Here is a 13717-nt window from a genome sequence, read left to right on the forward strand (position 1 = left end):
GGGAACTGCTGGAAAGAGTCCAGCGCAGAGCCACAAAGATGATTAAGGGAATGGAACATCTCCCTTATGAGGAAAGGCTGAGGGAGCTGGGTCTCTTTAGTTTGGAGAAAAGGAGACTGAGGGGTGACCTCATCAATGTTTACAAATACGTAAAGGGTGAGTGTCAAGAAGATGGAGTTAAGCTTTTTTCAGTGATGACCAGTGATAGGACAAGGAGTAATGGATACAAATTGGAGCATAGGAGATTTAAGGTGAATATCAGAAAAAATTTTTTTACTGTGAGAGTGACAGAGCACTGGAACAGGCTGCCCAGAGAGGTTGTGGAGTCTTCTTCACTGGAGACATTCAAAACCCGCCTGGACGCATTCCTGTGTGATGTGCTCTAGGTGACCCTGCTCTGGCAGGGGTGTTGGACTAGATGATCTTTCGAGGTCCCTTCCAACCCCTAGGATTCTATGATTCTATGATTCTATGAAAGTAGCAACTAAGAAAGAAAAAATAACAAAGAAAATCTGGAGCAGTTTTGGAGGACCCTGAGGGTGAAGAATAACTCATTTCTGCAGAACACAAACTGAAGACAATCTAAATAAAGTTATAATTGCAATTAAAGCATTATTTTGATGCTATTAAATTGATGTTTTCCTAATCAAGGGAAAACATTCTACTGGAGTCCAGAAAATCCTTCCCAATAGCTGCAAAAGAACCACATTTAATACCCTGCTTTGGTATTAAAACTTCATCAGAGAACAAGGATTCTTAGTTTCTCTTAAAAGGTAAGACCTTCTCTGACAAAGTCCATCTTCTGATGGTAGTGGTTTTTCACTCTTGAATTGTTTACTGTTTGCTTCCAAGACAGGTCATAATCAAAGCAAATTATTCCATACAGATTAAATACAGGACAATACAAGGAGTAAGTTGTTCTACATCCAGAAAGAAAAAAATATAAACAGAAAGTCACATTTTGAAACAAGGTGTTGGGTTTTTTCCCCAATAATTATACACTCTGAAAAGGAAACAGAAGAAGATGTTCGTTAGCAATCTGTTGCCTTTGCTGTTAAACAGAGCACTGGCATTTAGGTAACGTTGCTACATGTATTAAGAGGACAGGACTGCCATAATCTAGTTCTTAGGCCCAACGAATCTGTGAGCCACTGCTGCATCTTGAGTAACTCCAAGTTAGAGATTAAATTAAAACACACTTTTTTTTTCCTTTTGCTTTGTAAAAAACAAATTCTACATGGCTTACAGGTAGCCTTCTTCATGGAATTCCACTGACACCCAGATGTGCACTGCTATAGTGAGCCCTGCAGGTCATTCTTGCTTAAGGTGAAGTTGCTGCTATGGGATAGAAAAAAGAGAGCTAAGGAATCCCTCAAAGAAAATTGGGGATTTGGATCTACTGCTCTAATGACAATAGCATTACTTTTGGGCAGCAAAGGAAGAAAATTAATCTGTAAACAAGGCTGTAGTTAACACCCTGCTACAACCCTGAACGTATTTAAATAACAAATTTAAAACTATTTCAATAGGTATTGTCTGCTAACAGTCACTGAGAGACTTTCATTCCACTGAACTCCTTCCTTTCTACTGGGGATACCTGTTTCCAGCAAAGTAAAAGTTTTAACTCCTGATTTCATGCAGTTCAAATAATAAGCAATGATAATCAGACTTGAAAGAAAACCCATAGGGAGCCGGGAAAGACCAAAGTTCACATTTGTAAAGTAACTTTATACCATTTTCCATTCACTCTACAGAAGCAATTCGAAGTCTTCTCACCTCTTTCAGGTAGCGCATCAAGCGACAGAGAGCATTCACCAGCGACAAGGTAAACCCAGTGAGGCCTTCACTTCTTTCAGTTTTTTGAACCTCACGGCCTGTACATCGCTCATATTCCTCTAATTCATGCTCCACCTCATGTATCATGCTGCTGAGAACATCTAGGCTGGATTTGTTGTCCTTCTGAAGGTCAACGGAGATTGAATTAGATGGAGAATCACCTTTCCCCTGTCTTGTGGAGTTCTGCGCAGTTTGTTTTCTTTTCACTGAGAGCAGAGAAGGGAAGAAAGTGTCACTGGAATTTCAACTTCTGCAGAAAGCATTGCAGTACCAGTGAAGTTACATTGTTTATTGAAATAAATAAAAGGCCCTCTCTTGCCCAGAGCTGAAAGGGACCATCAAAGAACGTCCTCAGCCATTCCAGTTATGTTCAGATAATCAAAAACCACATTTGCTGTCACCACATTAGTACCTCTTAAGTATGACTGGTGTTTTTACAGAACCACAGAATTACAGAATGGTTTAGATTGGAAGGGACTTTAAAAGATCATCTAGTTCCAATCCTCCTGCCATGGGCAGGGACACCTTCTATTACAAGGTGTTACCTTAAGATATCTTAGATTAGGGTATTTTGATGTTACCTTAGATACCCGTTCATGCCTTCCTCCTTCTCTGTTAAAGGCATGGAAATAGTCTGCCAGTGAAAAATACCAGCTGCTTTACAGGTCTCGTATTTAGTGAGCAACAATCTCTTACAACAATCCTTCCATGTTACAGTTTCTTTCTCATGTAATTTCCCACACACAAATGGGTGTAGAATATGAGGACTGAAATGCATTGTAAGTCTGTGCAGCACAGAATAAAAAGCTATATCAGAAATAGGAAGGCCCTGCACAGGAGAGAACTTCACAGCTAGGAAGGCTATATTTATGGTTCCAAGATTGCCACAGATTTTACTTTGCCAATGGACATGCAGAATACAGGGGAATACACTACACAAGGGGCTGTGGAATGTTGATCGTTAGAGGTGCTCAAGACTCAGCTAGATAAGGTCCTTTCTAATCACACTCTGGAGTTGGTCCTGCCATGACTTCCAAAAATCCCTTTGAACCTATGTCTTCCTATGATATTAAGGACCTTGATCAAATGAAGGTATGTTATTTTTAAAAGTACTAAACTTTTTGCTGCAATTTGCTTTTGTTTCCTCATGTTTGGGTTCAGCACGTCTCTCACAGTGTAAGTGGAGTCTACATTCTCTTCCTCATCTTCATTCTGAAGTCTTGAATAGATTCTCTTGACTACACTGGTAGCATTGAGAGCTGATTTAAACACAAAACAAAAAATACACAAATTAAATATGTCAGCTATGCTCTTAAAAGTATATTTTATAAAGTAAGTTTATTAGAAGAGCTGGCTCTTCAGTCTGGAAATTCATCTGAGCCAAACTAGCATGTCCTTGTCTGTCACCCCCACCCAGAAAAGGAATCCAGACAGCATCCTATGGAGAGCCTAACAACCCTTTAGAGGCTGTGATTTGGCAGGTCTAACCTGACTGATCCAAAGACGGTGAAACAGCTGTTGGAGTCAAAGGCATATCTGATTCCTGTGATAAAGTAGTTTTTCTCATCTCCTTTTCAGCCCACAACGGAGAATTGACCAAGGAATTGTCTTCCCGCAATAACCGAAGCAGCCTGCATTGAAAACAAGCGTAATAATTACTTGTAACATGATAAAAGCACAGCTCTAGATTATCAGTACAGTCCAGAAAGAGCTCTTTAACATATCTGTAACTGCTCAGGTGAGTTCCCTGGCCACATTCATTCCCAGCCTATACGTTACAACAAACAATATCCCTAGAACACTGAGGCCAGGAAACGAAGACGGGCAGAAGTAGAAAAAGTAACTTAACTAGACCCATGTAATATCCTTTTAACTCCATCTATTTCCAGTGTTAGGAAGGTAGAAACGGGAATGGATAGATTTGTACTGACCTGTCAGAATTGATGTTGGATTTCAGATTCAGAGAGTCATGATGCCCATCTGCTGACGGAGAGGCTGATAATGCTTCCTCCACCACTTCATTAAGGGCCTTTTTAGGAGACAACAAAGAAAAGGTACTTTAGAGCAGTTTCAATTATTCTTTAGGAAGAAGTTACAAGATCAGTTTTCTGAAACTGATTAAAAAAAAACAACACAAAAATAAACCCAAGCCAAGAAGCAAGCAAGACCCCACACAGCTCTGTGAAAGGATTTTGGGAGACACTAGTATCTAAGAAATACTGATAATGACAATTGTCTCTGAAAATAACACAAACTGTTAATTCAATATCCAATATTTCATTTTCACATGCACTGTAGGATAAGAAAAGCTTTAAAGACTGTACAAAAGTGTCAGGGTTCAACGCTGGGCCAGCAATTAAATCAACTGTTTACATGCAAATACACATATACCAAGCAGAAGATGGAAAAAGCAACCTCAATGAATTTCTAAAATTTCAGCTATTCAACACTACAAGTCAAACCTTCTTATAATGAGTTCTGCAAAATCACATTTACATTCTCTGTGTAAAATGTAACCAGAGGAAAATAAAGGCCTATGTCCCACATTCAAAGCAAAATTTAAGCAATCAAATTTGGAATTAGGGTTCCTCAAACTACTACCACATTTCTGCACTTCCGAGTAGGGTTCACCAGACAGCATTTAACTATCATCTTTGTAGGCACATAAGGAAAAGAAAACCTCACAGAAGCTCAGCAGACAACTATGATTATGCGTTTCTTTTGAAAATGTAAGCCTACCCTGCAACTCGCACCCAGTCATAGAGCTTACAAAGATACTACAGGTAAGTCTTCATACTGAAAAAAAAAACCAAACCCACACAAATATCCAACTAAAAGACATGATAGGGAAGCACTGCAATTCAAATTGCAGATATTTGTGCAAGATAGTAGGAAACAAGATTAGAGAACCGTAAGAATATGACAGCATCGTTTTCATTGCCACAGCCCTTTTGGTCTTCATCGGTGAGCTGTTTTCTAGGACTGTCATATGTCTGTTCTCAAATCACAGAGAGCATTCCTGGTACAACTCACATTATGAAAAGCAAACAGAATGCAAAGGCAATCTAAATGACATTTTAAACAAATTTAAACAATTTTAAAACTTTTTTAACAAATATAAATCATTGTAAAATAATGTAAACTATCCAAATTTAGACTTGCAGGGCTAATTAAGGCTGTGGAGTTCACCAGGGTACACTTATGTGTGTCGTGAGAAATACACTTGAGGACAACTGGCCATGTCCTCAGTATGCAGACACAGTGAGAAAATCAGAGACACACTTCAATACCTAGCAATTAGTTAAGTGACACAAGAATATGTTTTCTTAGTCAGCTATTACTTCCTTCTCTTGCTAATAATTCTAGAATTTAAAAGGGAGCACATGCTAACATGAGAGTGCATCTGAGACATAAGACTTTGGTGTTTCTTATATTCCAAGATTAAGAAATCAAAGAATCATGATTCCCAGAGTCTCACAAAACAAACTAATCTCAATTTAATATAATTCTCTACATACATTATCAATATGTTATACAATACACAAAAGGTTTAGGTCTGCTTGGAAACTCTACCTTTGAATATTCTTGTTTTGTACAAACAAAAAAGCCATGGGACATGCATGGAAGTGAATCTACATTACCTGGGAATCCATGACAGATTCACTAAGGATGGAAAGCTGAGTGTGAAGATCACATTTTTGTACAATGGGTCCTTGAGATGATTCTAAGTCACAGTGAGGAGCCACTGTCACATTAGGGAAACCTAGAGGAATCGGACAAAACAGGGAAGAACAGAGGACTCGTTCTGTAGTGTGTTGCAGGCCTTTGTACCAAAAAGCAACTTCCCATACTTTGCACAAACAGGGTCACAGGGGTCTATGTTGCTTTAAGCAACTGCCAAAGGTCAACCACAGAGGTACCTTAACACGTTTGGGCAAGCACTTAGGATGAAAGAAACAGTGATTATAAACAAAACAGAATGGAAGCCTACATGGAAAAGAATCTAAGATTTTGCATGCAAACAGACAATCCTGCCTTGCAGCAGCGTAAGGACCCAAAGACCAGGATAAGAAAAGGAAAAGCCTTGTTCACAATTGCTGATCAATCTTCAACGATATTCAAGAGCAAGCAGTCAGCCCATGTAGCCATGAGGTTCAGAACTACTACAGTGGCTCAAACTGGTGCTCTATATAGGCTGGTAGCTAGGCTGTGGAAATGGTGAGCATTAGATGTTTCACAGTAAGCAATCCAAAATTCCACCATGGACCAATACAGTAGAATAAACTGCCACAGCTTGCTCTCCTCTGCCACAGGAGGCATTATCCTCATCTGTGTTTCACCCAACAAGACTAAATATATTATGTTAGATGATGAGATGAAAACAGTTAAAAATAATACTTTGCAAAGCAAGAATATTTATGAAAACAAAGGAGATAATGTTGAATGTGGTACCACATATAAATGGTCTACCTGTTCGTGTGCGAGGAGCATCTCCAAGCAAGTCTTTTGCCACAGCCAGAGCCTGATCAGATCGTTCCAATACATCTTGCAAATAGTATTGATCAGACAGAATCTGAAAGCGTAGTGTACAAGGAAAGATTTCATACTGAGCAGGTCAGCTTTTTCCATTGTGTTTTTGGTATTGTTCAGAGTTAGCAAGAGAACAGCCAAAGAGATATTGTTTGCAAAGTTGATACTGTGAATTAGATCCTAATTAAGCAAATAACTGGAAAAATATACTTCATTCTGAATTACTACAATTCACCTTGTTTCCTTAAAACAGTAACATCTGGGCCCCCGTCAGCACTGACTCTCTCTCATTAGACCAAATCCTCTCACTCCCTTCTTCTGCTCCCAACCTGACGCACATAAGAAGCTGGGTGTTTATGACATATTCATCAAAACAAGGACATTTATCTGGCAATTAAAAAAAATAATTTAGTATACATCCTCAAATCATTTGATCTCCATGCTGTTGAGACAAAGAACACTTGTCTAAACCTGAAAGACACCCAAAAACTATACTATATGATTCAATCCAAGCAGTTCAGGTGTACTTGTTTCATTCTTGTTTCATCTCACTAAACGAAGGACAAGGAGGTGCTGGAACCTGTTCAAAGAAGGGCAACAAAGCTGATTAGGGGTTTAAATAACAAGCCTTAAGAGGAGCATCTGAAGGAACTGGGGTTGTTTAGCCTAAAGGAGGCTGAGGGGAGAGCTTATTGCTTTCTACAGCTACGCAAATGGAGGTTGTAGCAAGGTGGGGGTCAGTCTCCTCCCCCAAGTAACAATTGACAGAAAAAGAAGAAATGGCCTTAGGTTGTGCCAGGGGAGATTTAGATTGGATATTAGGAAAAATTTCTTCACCAAAAGGATTGTTGGGCACTGAGACAAGCTGCCCAGAGAAGCAGTGTAGTCACTGTCCCTGGAAGTGTTTAAAAGATGTGTAGATGTGGTGCTTAGGGACACTGTTCAGTGGTGAACTTGGCAGAGTTAGGCTAACAGTTGGACTGCATGATCTTAAAGATCCTTTCCAACCTAAATGATTCCATGAGACAGCCTTGCCTATTGAAAATCCTGCCTAAAAATTAAGCCACATACCACCATAAAAGTTTCAACAGACATAAACACAGCTGCCTACACCTGGCACCAGAAGGTGTTTTGGTTATGTCCACACATTTCTCATAAGATACAGCCTCTGTATTAAAGGTCTCTCTCCCCTAGTATTTTAAATTCATCGCTGGCACCACAACAGCTGCCCCCTAAGGAAGGAGGTCTTTTGAGCCCAAAGCCTGAGGCATTCACCTACTGTGAACCAAATGGACCTGACTGCAGACATAGCTCCATGGTCAGAATGCAATTCAAAATTCCTCACTGACTTGTGGTTTCATTCACAAAGCTGGAAATGGCAAACCGATAAAATTATATTGCATGACTTGGGAAGAAGGTAGTTATTTTTAAATACCTGAAAGGAGACCAGACATGTAAGTGACTTCCACTTCATCATAATTAATCAAATTTAGCCAGAGAGACCGCAAGTAATTCAGAAGATCCCACAGAAAAGACATGCTCATGCAGGTCCTCCTACTCAAAACTTGAGAAATGAATGACAATTTTTGCTCCCCCAGGAATCACAAGAGAGACTGCTTTCTACCAGTTTTAGAGCTCTAGATGCTGTTATTGCCACCATTTCTTTCAGTGTCTGTTGGTAAGTTTGCTGGTTTACTCAGCCTCAGTCAAAAAATCCTAGGTAGTAGCATTTTCACATGGTTCCACTCCACATTTTACTATGCTTTGTTATGTCAAAAAGTTTCCCCATATACCTAGTCTTCATGTCTTTCTAGTCTTTTGAGCCTGAATTACACCGCAATATGCTACACTTCTCCTCAAAATCAATTCAGCAAATCAGTGAATATTTATCTTTCAATCATCTCACATACCTACTTTTCCAAAACACTGTTCAGTTTTCACACTGGATACTAACTGAATCTAATCCTTCCATTTAGCCATCTGATGTTTGCCTGTGCCAAAACATGATCCCTTTCCCTAAGGCAATTAAAACTAAGGGGACACGTTTAATCAGTTAAAATTATCCCAGTTAGTTTGTTTTCACCCTCCCTACTAGATCTTTCAGCAGCAGCAGGTTCCTAAGCTTCACCTTCCTGCTGAACATATTATGAATATTTTTAGAGCATTGTCCTCAAAGTAGATGAGCTCACACTTGGTTGTGACCAGCAGAAAACAAAGTGATATCGGCTGCTAACCCCTCTAGGCCCACTTACATGGCCTCGACAAATTCACTGAGTGCTGGACCTTGGCTAGTTTTAGGATCATCTATGGACTGCAATAAAATTCATATTCCCTTCCATTTCAGATTAACTAAAGTTAATTAAACAGGACTAATCTTAAATCTCCCCACTATGATAACCCATTCACCACGTGCCCTACAGTGCAATACACTATTTTACAAATGAGTTGTTACAGGATCAAACAGTGTGGTTATCTACAAATTCACAATCCAGTTAGAGATGAGTTCATAATATTTTTTCATTCAGATTTTTAGGCAGACAAATCCCCAAAACATTAGAACTCTGCTTATCCATTTCATAACTTCTGCTCTTCTTCTTCAATCAACAAATACCAGAAAAACACACTAATAGCAGTGTCTTCCTATTTTTGGTCTCCGAGTCTTTTGCAATTGAGTAAGATTCAAGTGTATTAGGAAGCTAAACTCTCACAGCAGTAAATAAGTAGACAACATGACCATAATACCAGAGAAAAGGAAACAATCCACAAGTTGTGCTCTACTGTGAGAGACACTGAAGAGTCTCCACAGTTACTCTGAGCAATGGGAACTAGCAATGAGCCAATTTTTTTCCTCACACAAGAAGATGCCCATGTTTCAAACAGCCTTTAATAATCTTCCTTTGTAATACCTGATTTATTTCTGCATGGAAGTCTTATTGAAACTACATTAGTGAAATCTGTATAAAAGTCCACAACTTTTTTGAATACTCCACTAAAATGTATTTGTCAAAAAAGTATGAAAATAAAAAAGGGCAAAATTAAAGTTTGACGCTCAATTAGCACAATCACCTTAACACAAAATTTCTACTGGGATTGCAGAGGAATAGGTGCAAATAGGAAACTAAAGGTGATCTTGAATTCTAAGCACTTCCATTTGTTTCTGTCTATGCTGGAATGTTCTCAGAGATCAGAAAAAGATTTCTGAACATTTACAAAAGATGTAGAAGTCGGCTGTGGGTCTGTCATAGTTAATCCACTGCACATTTACAGGGTTTATTTTAATTGCTAGCGGAATACCATCATAATTCTTCACCAATAAGAATAATTCTCAGTTTGTCCAAGTGCTGATGAGGTCTGAAAGTTAATAACTATGTTTTGAGATTAGTTTTCATAACGTATGGCAAGAAGTCACCTTCCATGCAAAACAAGAGGATGTCTTCCACTGAAATCCCTTTTCAGAGTGACAGCTACTGACTCTATTAGCTAAGTTTAGTTTTGCTGCTACAGTTCAATATTCAAAACCAAATTAAACAAAATATTTTCAGCCAAAGTGCTTCAGAATGCCTAGAGAACAAACATTTTGATTCCTAGATGACAAGCTTGCCTGCTAGTAGCCATAGCCCCCCAACTCCTGTTGTGTTTATTTTCCTTCCTGACAAGCTATTCCTTACTCATTTCTTTCCTCAACTTTTCTGCCCATGTGACTCTGCATTTTCCCTGTTTAAATAAGCAATGGCATATAAGGATGTTCCTCCCAGAAAGAAACACATCCATGTTTCCATCTAAGAAAAATACTGAGAGGGGAAGGAGAAGGCAAGATAACAATACAAACACAAAGAACACAAACCCTTTTCACAACACACATTTTAACTCTGCAAACAGTTCCTGCTCAGGCCCAAAGAGACAGAATTAGAGAGGGTAGCCAGGCAGCAAGGATCAAATGTGCAACTGTACAGATCAGTTCATGTTAGACAGCCTAATCCAATCACTGCCTGCACTCAACACAAGGAAGGAAAGTGTACGCACATATGAAGTCAAATTATCCAACACGAGGACCAGATGTTGACCTGTGTGCAAGAGGAGGTTTCCACTACTGCTGCAAATCATCTGCAGCAGGCTGAGAGTGAAAATTTAGCTCTCACCTCACGCATCAGAGTCAACTTCCTTTCTTCCAAGGAATCAGCAGATAGCTGTTTTTGCTTCCTCCATTTTCTTTTCAGTGCCTTTTCTTGCAGTTCCAGATGTGCCAGTGCTTTGTTTTTTGACTTGTGCATTTCATGGCGGCGCAGCTACGTAAACACAAAAGAATCTGTTTCAAAATCAAGGGACATTCTAAATAAAAATGTGCAGGGTAATGCTAACAGGCTCTCCTTGATTTTATCATTCTTGCACTGAATACTATTTAAGTTCATGGTAGTACCAACGACAGTCTCAGATACATCCAGAAGTGTAAAATGCCATTAACACCAACCAAATTTAAGCACTCTGCAGGTGAGGAGAGTCTCAGTTTCCATCTGCTCAACACCACTGACTCAGTAAGAGCATTCTCAGCTCTAAAGGGAGGAAAAAACAAAACCCTACCACCTATAATACGCATAAAAAGACATAACGCATTTTCCTGACTTAACAGTCAGTTACCCAAGATAATCTCTCTCTTCTTCTAGCAATGAGATAGACAGATATTTAGTTTAAGTACAAATCAAACAAATTAATCCTGCAAAGTGCTTGCTAAAGTGTCTGGAAGCTATCACATCAGCCATTTATAGGATCAAGTCTCTCTGCTATCGTGCCCATTTGTCCTGGCAAACCTGTCAAAAATTATAAGCAAAACCAGTTCATACTGCCTATTCCATCCCAGTAACCAGTGCTACCACGAAACACAAAATGGAAATCACGTATTTTGTAATGAACAGGTTGTTCAGTACAAAGAAACTATGTTAAGTTGTTTAAATGAAAATTGAGTATCCTCAGAACTAGAGGGATTCCTAAAAGGAAGCACGTCCTTCAGTCCTTCCAGCAGAGGTGAGATTTAACTTCAACGACTTCAGAGTTTTTATGTATTTACTTTTTTTTATGCTTTTATGACGACTGACACTTTATTGAAATAAAAACTATGGCTACTGATTTCTAATGGGAAGAGGAAACTGAGAAACACCAACTGCCGGAGCTGGGGAGGTATGACACCGTAAACAAAGAACCAACACAAAGAGCCAGTATTGTCAGAAGCTTGAAAACGGGGGATTTCTTGGCAGAAAACACCGATGCCATATAAAACCAGCTCAACCTCCTTGCTACAAAAAAAGGAACAGTGATGAGATATTAAACTCACGATGTCCTCTGGAGTGGCACGGAGGGCTGCCAAGTCATGGACGGTACTCTGCAAACAGGAGCCACAGAACACGTCACGAGCCAGCACGGAGGACAAACCCCATTTCCCCCCCCCCCCCCCCAAGTCTCATTTACCAAAAAAAAAAGCCATCTCAATTAAAGCAGGACCAGCACAAAACGACGCAGCGGCGCACCTACACCGCACCGCCAAGGCCCGCACCCTCGGCCAGGCGGCAGAACCAGCCCCCGAAACTGCCGCCCTCCCTCCCCGCACAGGACGGGCATCCCCGGCCGGGAGCCCCCGGGGAGGCCGCTGCCTCCTGGAAGCTGCCCCAGCCAGCAGCCCCGCGGCACCGGGGGAAGGGAAACACTCACGTCCCAGTCCCGCCTGAGGGCCGGCGGCGGCCTCCTGGGGCCGCTCCTGCCGGGGCCGCTCCTGCCGGGGCCCTTCCTGCCCTGCCGCAGCAGCGACATGGCGCGGCCCAGCGCCGCGCCGGCCGGGCCTGCGACGCGAACCGTTTCTCGGCGGGCCGGCCGCTCGGTTTCCTTCCCGCCCTGCGCAACGGGCCTCCGCGCCCCGCCCCTGCCCCCCGCGGGGGGCACCGCACGGCACCGCCTCCCGCGACGGGACGGCGGGTTCCCCGCCGCTGCCCGCCCAGCCCCCGCACACGGCACCGGCCCGGCCCGGCCCGGGGGAAGGCCCGGCCCTTGGGGCGGGGAGGCCTGGCCCAGGCCTGCGCCGGCCTCTCCCGCTCTCCGTGAGGCAGCGGCCTCTGCCCGCCTCCCCCCGGCCGCCTCCGGGCTGCAGGGACCCCCCCCTCGCCCGCCGAAGCGCGGCAGTGCCCTGGCAGCTCCGGGCCGGCGCAGGCGGGGATCCCTGCGCTCCGCAGGGAAACTCCGCCTGAGCCGCTCCCGGCCGTGTCAGCCTTCTTGTCTCCCACCTCTCGCCTTCGCTTTCCCGCTGCCGTGGCGGCTCTCGGGGTTCCGCTGAGGAAGCCTGGGAAGTGCCGTCAAGTGGCGGAGGAGTGCTTTTGGGTTGGATGTGACCTTGAAAACAATCCGGTTCCGTCGGCAGGGACACCTCCCCACAGACCAGGCTGCTCCAAGCCCCATCCGACCTGGCCTTGAACACTTCCAGAAATGAGGCAGCCACAGCTTCCCTGGACAACCTGCTCCAGTGCCTCACCACCCTCACACTAAATAAATTCTTCCTAATGTCTAACCTAAATCTCCCCTCTTTCAATGTAAAAGCCATTACCCCTTTTTCTATCCCTGCACACCCACGTAAGAAGTCCCTCCCCAGCTTTCTTACCACATTTCCCCATGCAATAACATATTTCAGATCCTATTATGAGTGATCAAGAGCAGAATGTCACACAAACTATTAAATTAAGGCAACATAACATTAAACCGTGGCCTTTAACCGTGTTTTAACGAACAGATCTTGTTAGCTGTGCCACTGAGGAAGGGTGTACCTCCCTAGCCACAAGGAATTTCCAGCTTCCACAAAGCACTGGCTGTTCTTAAACGAGTCATTTAGCTTACACACGAGTGCAATATATTTTCTATAGACTTCTCCCATGACTAAGCCACAGATCCTCCACTTTCCTGTCACAAACATGGAGACAACCTGTACATTACTCTGAAGTTCACATTTTGTATTTCAGTGTGAGCATAATATTTCATCTTTTGGAGGTGGAAAGTGAAGACATAGTTTACCAGCTTTTCATTCAAAACTCCTTCTTAGAGAGAAAAAAAAAATGTCACCAAAGACCTCGTGGTGCATAAGGTCCTTATAAATCTAATTCTTGCTTTACCAACATCACTGTAAAAAAAATATAATGGAAGGTGTAGATGGTAATGGTTAATGTGCTGAGGGAAGGAACTGCATTTCACGGGATACAAAAAGAAAAACTGAAGGTATGAGAGGAGGAGAAAATTGACAGAGAAATACTATCTGCAGTTGCCCTTGCTGAAGTGCTGCAAATACAGCTAAGTCTTTTTTTGGTTGTTGTTGGTTTTTACA

At 42.0% G+C, this 13717-nt stretch overlaps 1 protein-coding gene across 7 annotated transcripts in view; it reads right to left on the minus strand.

Moving 5' to 3' along the window:
- SPICE1 (spindle and centriole associated protein 1) overlaps window positions 1-12745 on the minus strand; it is a 30840-nt gene extending 18095 nt beyond the window's left edge. For 2 of the 7 annotated variants that reach the window (XM_051616015.1, XM_051616036.1), the window contains exons 1-9: window positions 12067-12238; window positions 11693-11740; window positions 10506-10652; window positions 6307-6409; window positions 5478-5599; window positions 3768-3865; window positions 3325-3467; window positions 2955-3095; window positions 1777-2042 (exon numbers count right to left, since the gene is read on the minus strand). In XM_051616015.1, the coding sequence (XP_051471975.1) occupies window positions 1777-2042; window positions 2955-3095; window positions 3325-3467; window positions 3768-3865; window positions 5478-5599; window positions 6307-6409; window positions 10506-10652; window positions 11693-11740; window positions 12067-12165 (1167 nt within the window). In that variant the 5' untranslated portion in view covers window positions 12166-12238. Of the gene's footprint in view, window positions 1-1776; window positions 2043-2954; window positions 3096-3324; window positions 3468-3767; window positions 3866-5477; window positions 5600-6306; window positions 6410-10505; window positions 10653-11692; window positions 11741-12066; window positions 12334-12632 lie in introns of those variants that run through there. The other 5 variants (XM_051616045.1, XM_051616005.1, XM_051615996.1 and 2 more) reach the window with 5 other exon arrangements.
- Between the last annotated feature and the right edge of the window lie 972 nt (window positions 12746-13717).

This window comes from Apus apus, chromosome 1 (genome assembly GCF_020740795.1).
Source record: "Apus apus isolate bApuApu2 chromosome 1, bApuApu2.pri.cur, whole genome shotgun sequence".
NCBI classification, from domain to species: Eukaryota; Metazoa; Chordata; class Aves; order Apodiformes; family Apodidae; genus Apus; species Apus apus.